At 38.5% G+C, this 11,751-nt stretch overlaps 1 protein-coding gene across 1 annotated transcript; it reads right to left on the reverse strand.

Moving 5' to 3' along the window:
* Window positions 1-2,552: 2,552 nt before the first annotated feature.
* On the reverse strand, window positions 2,553-11,531 carry zbtb32 (zinc finger and BTB domain containing 32). The gene is made up of 5 exons (XM_080039546.1): window positions 11,503-11,531; window positions 7,395-8,439; window positions 6,374-6,483; window positions 4,529-4,696; window positions 2,553-2,886 (listed from the first exon to the last, which is right to left on the reverse strand). The coding sequence occupies exons 2-5, from the start codon at window positions 8,402-8,404 to the stop codon at window positions 2,657-2,659; spliced, it is 1,518 nt and encodes a 505-aa protein (XP_079895672.1). The 5' UTR covers window positions 8,405-8,439; window positions 11,503-11,531; the 3' UTR covers window positions 2,553-2,656.
* Window positions 11,532-11,751: the final 220 nt, after the last annotated feature.

Genomic DNA, 11,751 nt, shown 5'->3' on the forward strand with positions numbered 1-11,751 from the left:
ATACACACAATGACAGTTTTATTTGTATCAAGGTTGATTGAATGCAGTGTGTGATGTGTGTGGGGCTACATATACAGTATCCCAAAATGGAAAAGTACTGCGTTTGTGGTTTGCCAGTATGCGAGGTGCTTGTTTGGTTGTTGCATGTGTGCAGTGGGCTTACTGAAGAGGTTCACTAAAGGGGGAACTAAGTCATAAAGTTCCCCAGTGTTGTGATTCCAGTTGCTCAATGTCAGGGCTTCTGGAAAATGTTGTTGAATAAAATGTGAAGTTCTATGAAATTACTCTTCAATTTACTGGAAAAACTCTGGAAAATCCCAGGTAAAACTGTATGCCATGTTTTACACTCTACATACCAAACGATGTGTCCTGTAACTATTATGCAACAATCAGAGGATGCTGCCTCCCCACTGACAAAGACGTGACACTCACGTCCAGGGCTTTTAGGTTTTTTGTTTCATTCAATATAATTTAAAAACCTGAAAGATCCACGCAAACATTAGAAATGCCTGTTGCAATCTTGATATCTTACAATAATTTTGTGTTGTATACTAATGTTCAGTTTGAGAGATGTCATTTATTTAAAATGCTGTTTCTCTTAAAATGCTATTTTTGTTTTTTGTGTCCTATCTATCTATCTATCTATCTATCTATCTATCTATCTATCTATCTATCTATCTATCTATCTATCTATCTATCTATCTATCTATCTATCTATCTATCTATCTATCTATCTATCTATCTTTTATGCAATGGGTTTTTGCAGATGATGCTGGGACACTGACGACCGACCTGGCCGGGTTGCCGCCTGTGCAAGAGATTATGATTTCACTGATGATGTATCCCAGCTCATTCTAATATGAATCCCCTTTTGAATTTCAAAATTACTTTAAACAGGGCTCTATAGATAAAACTCTGAAGAATATATTGTATGAAAGTTCAAGTATGAGGAAAATATTATTGTGTTATGACAGTTGAGTGACTTTAACTTTATCAAAATCTGTGCTATAAAATAAATGTATACTACATGTTCTACCCTGGTTCTACCTTGGTCATCTTGAACAATATTCAATTACATTGTATATGTATGGCTTCTTGTCATTGCAATAATATTAATAATTAATTATAAGCTGTAAATTTGAGAATGTGGTCTTATGAGAAAGCTGTAAATGTGCACTTCATGGCTATTCCAAGATATTGTGCTAAAAGAATTACATCTGCATTTATACATTTTGAACAGCATGTTTTCACTTCATAGTCACATCTATGCTTTCCTTCTATGGAAGAAAAATGTGAAAAGGTCCCCCTGTGCTGTTTTTGTTAAGTTGACCCAAGCATTGTGAGTAAGCTTGTTTATTTGACGCATTAGCAGTCTAAAACATGCCATTATTATACATTAGAAACACATGTAAAATGAGTTAATCATTTCTACACCATACACAATAAGATAATGCTGTACAAATAACTTCAAACTTTCAATGGACATCTCAGTCATACAACTTGAGTGGTGCTTTTAGAGAGGTATGGCAGTTGCTAGATCACACTTGGTATTTATTTTTGAGACACATTTAACTCAGTTTATCCATGTCCTTGAACTGCAGCCAGTTGAGTTTGGCCGCCTTGCATCAGTGAGTGGCAAACACAGATTAAACACTACAGAAAGAATACAAAATAAGGAAAAGCTGGACTTTGTTGGTTCCTAGCTAAACAGACCTGGCTGCCTGCAAAAGCTCTGTTAGCTGTCCAATGACCAATGACCATGTATGTCACCCACAACATTCCTCATAGGCTATGTAATGTAAAAATAGTCTCCCTTAAACGTTTTATTCTTACCATATATGGGAATGGGCTAACAAGCTGTGGCAAAGCTCAAGGTCCGGAAACTGGAGAAAACTAACTCCCACCCTTTTTCTTTCTGTTTTTCTTTCGGTTATATACCAGGGCCGTAACAAAGCCACTATCTTCAATGATGAAAGTGACACATTTGAATCTGGATCAGTGAATTCAGACTGCTTATATGTTGCAGCACATAAAAAATTACTCTATTTGTCCCTCTGCAAATGTAATATCTTAGCCACTGGTCTCTTTTTGAAGGGGATGTGTTCGTGAGCACTAATACAGAGAAGAAATAAATTGTTACAGTGGTTCATCATTGGTTGCCCTCATGAGGGCGCTATAAATCTAAGTTGAAAAAGTCTATGCAAGCGGTCCAATAATGAATCTAAGAAGGAAAATGCCTGCCTCACTCTATGAGAGCTGTTGAAGTGGCTTTAATGCACACGTCCTTGACCTTTGTGTGTGTGTGTGTGTGTGTGTGTGTGTGTGTGTGTGTGTGTGTGACATGACATGTCATTGGACAGTATTGCTGTTCTATAGTTGTGAATGGTTTACAGAACAGTGTCTGTTTGAATAGAACCTAAATAAATATATATAGCCCATGTTTGTCCCTCTCATGAATTTTATTATAATAATTATAACTTTAAAAAAGTGGTCATTAAAGTACTCTTTTGTCTATTCAAACATCAACAAAAGAAACAATGCCTTGCTCTTTATTCAAATGTAGCCTAATTATAGGCCTACTAATAGATGAGGCACAAACTAAAGGAACTTGTGAGAACTTTATGTAGATTTAGGTGACTGTGTTGTGAAGCATGGATCAGATGTGTGAGGTGTACATGTAGGTGCTGTTGATGCTCCAGTCGGGGGGGAAGTCCTGCGTTGCGTGGCCTTTGACGTGTCTCTGCATGGCAACCAGGCTGTTGCAGAACTCCAGGCAAACCGTGCACTGGTAGGGCGCGGCCCCGCCGTGAGTCCGCAGGTGCTTGATCATGGCTGAGTAGTCACGGGAGCGCTGACCGCAGAGACGACACTCGAAGGGTTTCTCTCCTAGACGCAGAGACAGAAGAGATAACAGGGACAGGAAGGAAGAGACAACAGGGAGAAAGCGTCTGCTCACTTAAGAATGGGGCTCATAGCATACCCAATGGTGTAATGTAACTAACCAAATGTACTCCAGTACTGTGTCAGTTTAAATTTTTACTAAGGATGAACAAATACTTAAATCCACAGTGAAAATAACATGTATCAGGAGTTTATTTACAGCTACATACCCTGCTTTTACCTTTAACTTTAACTTTTAATACTTTAAGTACATTTCCTGATTATACTTACAGAAATATCTTGATACTTAAATATACTTAAAATCAGATGCTTGTGTACCTTTACTGAAGTAGTTTTGTAATAGGTGACTTGTAACTTGTAACAGACCCTTTTTTCCAGTAAGGTATCTACTCTTACTATGGTTTTCAGGTACTCTTTACACTTTAAGGCATTAAAAGTGTATTTATTGCTAGTGGGTCAGCATTTGTTAATTGTACTTACAGTATACTGCTACACTACTTGACTGCACTTTTTCTATTTTTTTTCCTACTTTGAGCTACTTTATTTAGGCCTATAACAAGGTCAACCAATCCTTGCAACTTTTAATGCAAATCTTCTAGGTCTCCATCCGAATCCTTTCATTATGACAAGACATCAACATTTTAATAAAATGTTTTGTTTTAGGGTGAGATTAAATCTAAAACCTGGATTGTTTCTTAAAATAATCAATGTTTAGCACCACAAATAATTTACGTAATATGCTTTGCATTGTTGCTAATATTTGTATAATTTCAAAACACATGGCATACTGTTTTGGCCACTGATTTCTATTTCCAGTGTCAGATTTGCAGAGATTATTTCATGAAACAGGTAATCCATTACAGTGAATATTTTGCACAATGTAACTGTTGGCAAAGCCATCATGCCATGGTAATACAGTTGTAAGGGCACCTACAAAAATAATGTGTCTTTCAAAGTGGTTAAAGCAGACATGTTCACTGTTCATCTATGGATTTTCTATGTCACGGAAGTTTCAAGTTTGCAAGTTTCATGTTTCTCTAAGGTGCGTTTCATAGTATTAAAATGAGTGGAAACTGTCATCTGCCTGGAGTTGGTCAACAACCTAAACACAAGAGTTTTCTTTGGAAGATGCTCAGCAAAGCTGCAAAGCCTGTGTGCAAAGGTGCAGGCACAGTCATAATCATTGGCTCTGAATTTGCCTTTGATATGGCTGGCTTTGGAAACAATTCCCATGAACTTGAACAACATGAGACCAATCTTAGTATTGTTATATTTTCCAGCTATTTAATACTGTATGATTGAATTTGTAAGTCAAAGTAGGCAAATGCATTTGCATGTATCTGCTCTGTTTGAATTTTGGACAAAAAAAACATAACATGTTAACAATGTTCATTTGGGATTATTTTATATTTATGTGAGCTTTTGATGTAATGGCCCACACTTATTAGCCTTCATTGTGAGTAGGCATATAGTCTTAGCTAGTCAAAAAGCAAAAATGACTTTTCAGAAACAACAAACCTATAAAGGTTACTCATAGTCATTTCTGCTCAGCAAAAACTATGAACAATCTGCATGCATACTCACAAATCACTTTTGTCCACATCTGAATATTAAACTGCATTCTTACCAGTGTGAACTCGGTGGTGTGTGTCCAGTTGATGTTTTAGACTAAACTTCTTGGGACAGTATTGGCACTGGTAGGGTTTTTCTCCTCTGTGTTCTTGTCGATTGGACTGTGGTTCATGCTGCTTCACTTTTCCTTTTCCGCAGTACCGACACCCTGCAGAGTTTTCACCTGTGCAGATTACAGGATGGGGGAAACAGCTAAATGTGCGAACATTGCCATAGGCCTGCAATGACATGTGGCCTGGCTGTTCACAAAAACACAGGGTACCAGGTACTGTGGATACATTTTCACACACAGCCAACACAGTAGTACATGTGAGTTTAAAAAACAAGAAATTCACCTATTTCGTCTGCCTTTATGCTATTTCTTTCACTCTTATATTGCTTGTAAATATTGTGTTTTATGTTTATTGTCATGATTCAGTCCTTATCTACAAATAAATTAAGGAGCAATGAGATCTGCAAAAATTATTAACAATTACCTTCAAAAAAGTTAACTGATTTTCAGCCAAGAGTGAGAGTGGCACTCAGGATAATGATACCACTAAGCTCTTGACATATTATGCCAATCATCAAAAATAGGTTTTTGCGTCAGCTTTAGAATTATAAATTAGTTAGACATCATTTCAATCACCTTTAAGAGGCAGTAGTCTATTTTTGGTCAGCATCCTGTTGCAAAACAATGCATTCAGTTTGTACAAGTTTACTTTCCTGTTGCTCTGCACACGTGTCCTGTCTGCTGCTAAATTTTCTTGTGATCATATTCTTTGAAAAGTGAAAAAGGTGTGATATCTGAGGTTAAGGTTGCAACTCTGAAGTCTTTCAGTACCTTTATATATTTAACGCTTTCTCAAGTAAAAACCTGGGCCTCGTAGTGTAGGCAGGATGCTGTGCTAAAAGGATGGGGGGCTGAAATAGGGGAAATTGAGAGAAAGAAAAAACCACAACAATGGAACACTCTCCACTCTTAACACAACCTACTAAGACCTGTTACCAATGTTTCCTGTCCAATATTTCTGTACAGTTCTCTGTTAAAAGGACCTAGCGTTTTATGAAGATGATGCATTACATGTCATTGCCGTCGTTTAAATACAGTAATAGCATTTCAGCAGAAAAGCAAAGGATCACAAAACATTGTTTACAAGCACGGAATGCATTTGCTTACATGCTTAATTAATAACATGTTTACAAACTGTTTCACCTTTGATGTAATTTTATATCAAAGAGAAGATTGTCAATAAGTGCTACAGTAGTATTTTTATACCTAAAACACGGCTTACTGTATTCAAGTTACTTGTAAAGCACTTTTACCATAGCCTAATCTCTTGAATAATGACCAGAATGTTCCATTGAGCAGAGATATTAAAGATCAGATAAACCATGTTTATCAACTTAAATGTACAAGATGAACTATACTCGCACAAATGCACACACACACACACACACACACACACACGCACGTAAGCACCCACACACACATTCCTATACCAGTAATTTTCTATAATAACTCAGTATACGTATATGATTTTGTTAGGCATAAGGGAAACCACTGCTGCGATGCAGTACATACTGTACATGTACATCTAGCTATATCTAGTAACCACACTACTGCTCCTGCTGCACCATGCTCTCAAAAACCACAACTCACTTTATCACTTTCCATTGCGTAGCTATGTAGCTGGAGTCTGTTGAGGTTAGGGGTCAGGGCAAGAACTGTTTTACCGTCATGTTAAAATGATCGGCTTTACACAGAATAACAATGGCTATAGCCATGATCAAACTGTGTGTACTGTGCTGTTCTGTGTTGTGATCCATAAAAAACAGCAAGTTTTCTGTTTGTCATTACCTTGTGGTGTGGAGGCTGACTCCTGGAGCACTGGATCATCAAGGAGGCTTGCACTGCAGTGTTGGCAGTCTTTAAGGCGCTCTGTGGTGGCTTTGGGAACCTCATGGTAACTTTGGAAAAAACATTTTCTCATGAGAAGTTGCAAAGAATTACACCTATCATACGTTTAAAAACAATAAAGAGGCTGTGTACTACATTTTTCCTCCAAACAGATGCGTTGCCGGAGCAATGCAAAGCAAGCAAAGGTCTCACATGAATATGATGTGTTATCACAGATTACATCCTTAAACACCCTCCTTCCTTCCTCTTCATCACCAACCACAAGATATTTATAGAGCTGGTTTGGGGTAAAAACTCGAATTTCATATAATTTTAATGTATAAGGAACCGGATAGAAGTGACACTGAAGAATTGCAATTACAACAAAATAAAATTGTCCCACAAAGACGCACTCATGTTGTGGTACATATGAGGCCCGTCTGAACACCGAAACTGCATTTCAGTGGGTGGAAAATCTGCAAAGGAGGGGAGAAATTTAGGGGGCTTCCCTTATAAAAACACTTTGTAACATTTTGTGGAACACTGCACATTATGCATTGAATTGAAAAAAATTAGGCATATCACCCAAAAACAAGGACGCGTGGGTTTCACACTTATCATTCAGAGTTACAACCAAGAAGGATTTGTTATAATCTAACTAATACAAGATACACCTATATTTATAATATATTGGTAAAGTTTAACTAGTATTTAAATGTGTAAGTACCTTTTGTGATTATGATTATATATTAAAAAGTATTTGACTAACTAGGACTGGCAGAGAAGGGTTAACAGGTGAAACTGCTCTAGTTGGAAAGTGCAGGAGGCTCGATCACACGCATCTACTCAAACAGCAGTGAGTCAGGTACGCTAGCTGTCACAAGGGAACATCTGAAATGACTCTTGATAGGAAAAATAGGGACACAATGACTGAAATTGTAAAAACACAACTTTCCAAAATCATGTCCGAGTGCTGACTTACCTCGACTCACAAGTTGGGGAGCTCCCGGTAAACGCTCTTTGCCTGGGTCTTTTTCGTTTTAGCAGGCCTTGCTTGATTATGCTCCCCATCCCTGTTGACCCAGCGTAAAGGTTTTGTGTATAACGTTGATGAAAGCCTGAGTAGCCCATCACAGAGCTTCGTAAATGGGATCCAAGTATGGGGAACATGTGGGGAGTGGAGAGGGAGAAGGGGTGTGCTACAGAGGGCTGGTTTGGGTAATGAATGGGGTGGGCTGCAATTAAGTTTGAATAGTTCTCTGCTATCCGCCTCAGGGTGCTCACAGAGTTCCACATCTCTGTTGGGAAGCTCCAGGGTGAACAGAACGAGGAAGTGCTGCTACCGGGCCTGGTTATAACACTGTCTCTGTTGTAGGATGGTGCTGACACAGGGGACAGCCTGGGCTTTTTTCTTGGGGACAGCGGGCGGTTGTGATTTTTGGCGGGATCAGAGGTCAAAAGGTTGTCCACGACATTGCTGTCCCTCGCCTCCTCCACAGGGGAAGGTGTCTTTCTGAGTTTTTGCGCTAGAACTGGACTTCCTTTTTGCCTTGGATTCGTCTCTTCTGCGCTCTTTTCGTCTTCTTCTTTGACATCTGTGCGTTGTTCTCTTCTGTGGGTGAGATTGTCCAGCTGTTTGCGGCACTGCTCCTCCAGCGGCTGCATCTCCAGCAGCTGAGCAGCCCTCAGTAGAAGGTGCAGGTCCTCAACCGTAACTTCCAGAGCATGTGTGTAGATGAAGTCCAGAACCTGCTGGAAGGTGCGGGGTGAGACACACTCCAGACTGCAGGTGACCGTATGTGGACTGTCTATGTCTGCTGCTTGGGCCAGCTGCTGTGCCAGTCTACTGCTAGCACAAGCCAGTACCAGCCGATGAGCCCTGAAGGTGTGACTCTTTACCAAGATGGTGGCATCACAGAGCGACCCCGAGCGACGTAAGGCATCTGCATGCTGCAGGAAGTGGATGTATTGTGTGTTGTTGATCCGGATCATTTTACTGAAGTTTGTAGAAATAAAATCAAAAAAGTCTGAGAAGAGAAAGTCAAAGGGAAGAAAGAAAGGAAAAAAAACAAGAACAAAATCAGAGATAAATCCCATCAGATTATGCCCACACTGTGAAAATCAGATTCATCTATGTGCGAGGTTGATACTAGGTATGTGACATTTCTAGAAATGCAAAATTGTAAGTAGGAAAATCGATCTGCACATTAACAGCAGGGATCGGCCTGTGATGAGCATATAACGTGTTTTTCTCTGTGGTTTGCACAATTTTTTTCCCATCCTTTCCAGACAGTATTACCTGTAATGAAAGTTGAGGGGGCAGAAGGTACCCCAGATTATTTCATTACTTTTTTCTTATATTGTGACATGTTGGTGCAATAGTGAGCTCGATTTTCAACCAGTTTATGAAAAAGTTATATATTTAGAATTTTTTTTCTTCATCAGACACAATTTTTAAATAGACTAGAATCCGAACCCGGGTCTGCTACGATGAGGGCAGAGTCTCTAGGGGGACGCTCTAACTACTGTGCCAAGAGTGTCCCCGTATGGATTTTCTTTTTTTAAATAAATAACCCACCAAACTATTTACAACTTCACAACCAGTATAGGTTTGACGCAATATATTTTTATCTGACTCTCAAATGTGCAGAGACACGTTTCTTAATCACAACCATGTCTGATATCGTGTCTGAATGTCTGGTTGATGTGTGGAAATGTTCTCAGTTTTGTGAAAGCTCTGATATTCGGCGCTCGCATACTCTAAAGCCACAAAGCCCGAACAGTATAGGCTATGTGAAACCATGACTAATGACTGTACACTGGAGTAAACATGAGTGAAGTTTGAACATCAACAACAATAAGACTGTATTTGGATACGATAAACATCAAATGCAAGAGTGTACGGGGGTGGAATATGTAAATATGGAAGTATATGTCACAGAAATATTTAGAATTTTACATCTAAAATTGAGAACACATGGATGAAAACGCCCAGACTGTATGTCGAAACTACCGGATGCCTGAGAAGTTCGCACATTCTGAAGTCTATAATGCACTTTTATGATTATACAGTGTGCGGTTGGTTTCTGCAGCAGAGGTCACAAGTACTGTGAGCTTTTTACAGCAACCCCCTTCGGTCCTCTGGTGGTGACTGTAAATGGAAAGTCTGTGTGAGACCAAATGACATTTAGTTGTCTCATTACTGGAATTTCTTTCTCGAAAATGCACATACATATATGCACACTCCTCAAATCTCTCTAACTACTGTATGTGTAGTTATTCACAGATGTATTTATCATTTTAAAGTTATTGAAAAATGTTGCACTAAAAAGGAAAGACGAAAAACATTTCTGAATGATGATCTTGTTCATTATTTAAACAGAGTGCCAGACATCAAACTCAAGGTTCAGTTTTGAATGATGTTTTTTTAGTAATTAAAGTTACAAAATGTGTAATGTTGAGTGCGCAGTGTTGAGACCACAGAGGGAAATGATCAAATCAAGCTGTATACCGTCAGTTCAGTAAGGCCCATCGTCTGCATATTCATTTCTTCCCCCGCATTAACGGCTGTCAAAAGCTCTGCACTATTTCATCCAAATGGTTTTATATTATACTATATTACCATTAAAGGTGCAGTGTGTAATATGACATCATCAAGAAAGTTCTACAAAGTTCTAGAATGCAACGCTCCCTGGGTAACCCCAACCCTTTTGAATAATAACAGAAGCTACAGTGGCCTTCAAGGACAAGAACAATTCTAAATTTTAAACAATGCACCTGATGACATTCCAACAATGACACTTTCAAGATGGCGGCACTAGGCCTTGGTCCAAGATATGCAGAAATATGGACATATATGAGACCCTTTCTAAGGGAAAAAATAATAATTAAAAAAAAAATTCAGCTATTATGCACTAAATTAAATGTACTTATGGATATTATAATTACTTTCTACAAAATCTGCTAGGAAATAAAACCCAAAATTCTACACACTGCAGGTTTAAGTATTCAATCATACATAGGCCAGTGTAGTGTCACAAATTTGACATTAAAATTGTTGCTGTGCAATATACAATTCATTTTTTAACAGGTCACAATAATAATAATAATAATAATAATAATAATAATAATAATAATAATAATAATAATAATAATAATAATAATAATAATAATAATAATAATAATACAAAGCAATTTTACTATGATGACAGAAATTTAGCAGGTGAATTCATATGGTGTTTCTACCATTTCATGATAAATAAATTATGTTAATTTATGTAAATTTGCAGACATTTTGAAAGTGGTGCATTGTGGAGTTGTTGTGTAATATGAAACCCGTCCATCCTAAGGGATGTTATCTTTGCATTTGCTGCGACAGTTCAGAAATGTTCCTGTCTTTCAGTGGCTAGTGCAGGGCCCGTCCATGAACTGAATGAAGTTTCAACTGTTTGTCAGATTGTATTTTTTCAAATGTTGGTGGCTGTCTTTCTACTCAATCTGATGTGAGGCCTGACATGCACGCCGTATAGTTTTCAATTATGCGCTGAGGTCACGCATTGTTGTCCTCATGACGCAGTTGGTGTGTAAATTGTATAATGTATATGTACCGTTATATAATGCTTCATGTTCATACCTACATTGTCCTTATCTTTTATCTCATCATCATACATTCGATTTTTCGTAATAAACTGGCTTGTGCAACAATCGTATTCCCCCTGATGCTGCTCTAATCTACAATGTACTCATTTTGAGTTGTGACACAGTTAGCAGGTCTCTGAGCTCCTTGCAGTCACAGTGTTATCTCGATGCTTACACAGGGGGAAACCATGCATGCATATGTCAGATCTACACATCCTTTAACAGGACATGATCTTATAGTCAGCCTTGCTGACAGCTCACATGTTAAGAACTGGAGTCACTAAAAAAAGCTGCCTAAACTCTAGGGCTCCATCAGAAGATCAATAGTGGCAGCAGGATTTGGTTGTGTCAGCAGATCACAGAAAATGCAGCCAAGAAGACCAAGTGTATTTGCTTGTGGTTTCAAGGATTTGAAACTTAAGTAACTGAAAGCTGTGTGAAGAGACACTTACCTGGCGTTTAGTGGAAAGTCTCCCTGGAGAATGATGAGCTACCTTGCAGCATGACTGTGAAGTGACTTGTCGAGTGACATGTCTGTCTGGGTACAGGTTTTGGTGATTTCCTCTTTTGTCATGACAGTCCCTCCTCTTCAACTTATGTCTCCCTTATTGGTTCATTGATTTTGGTGCTGAATGGTTTGCTTTATGCGATAAAAGATGGCGACTTTCTTCAAACAACGTACACCTGTTCTTTCCAAAATC

The sequence above is a fragment of the Ammodytes marinus genome (genome assembly GCF_949987685.1).
Source record: "Ammodytes marinus genome assembly, chromosome: 13".
Lineage (NCBI taxonomy): Eukaryota > Metazoa > Chordata > Actinopteri > Uranoscopiformes > Ammodytidae > Ammodytes > Ammodytes marinus.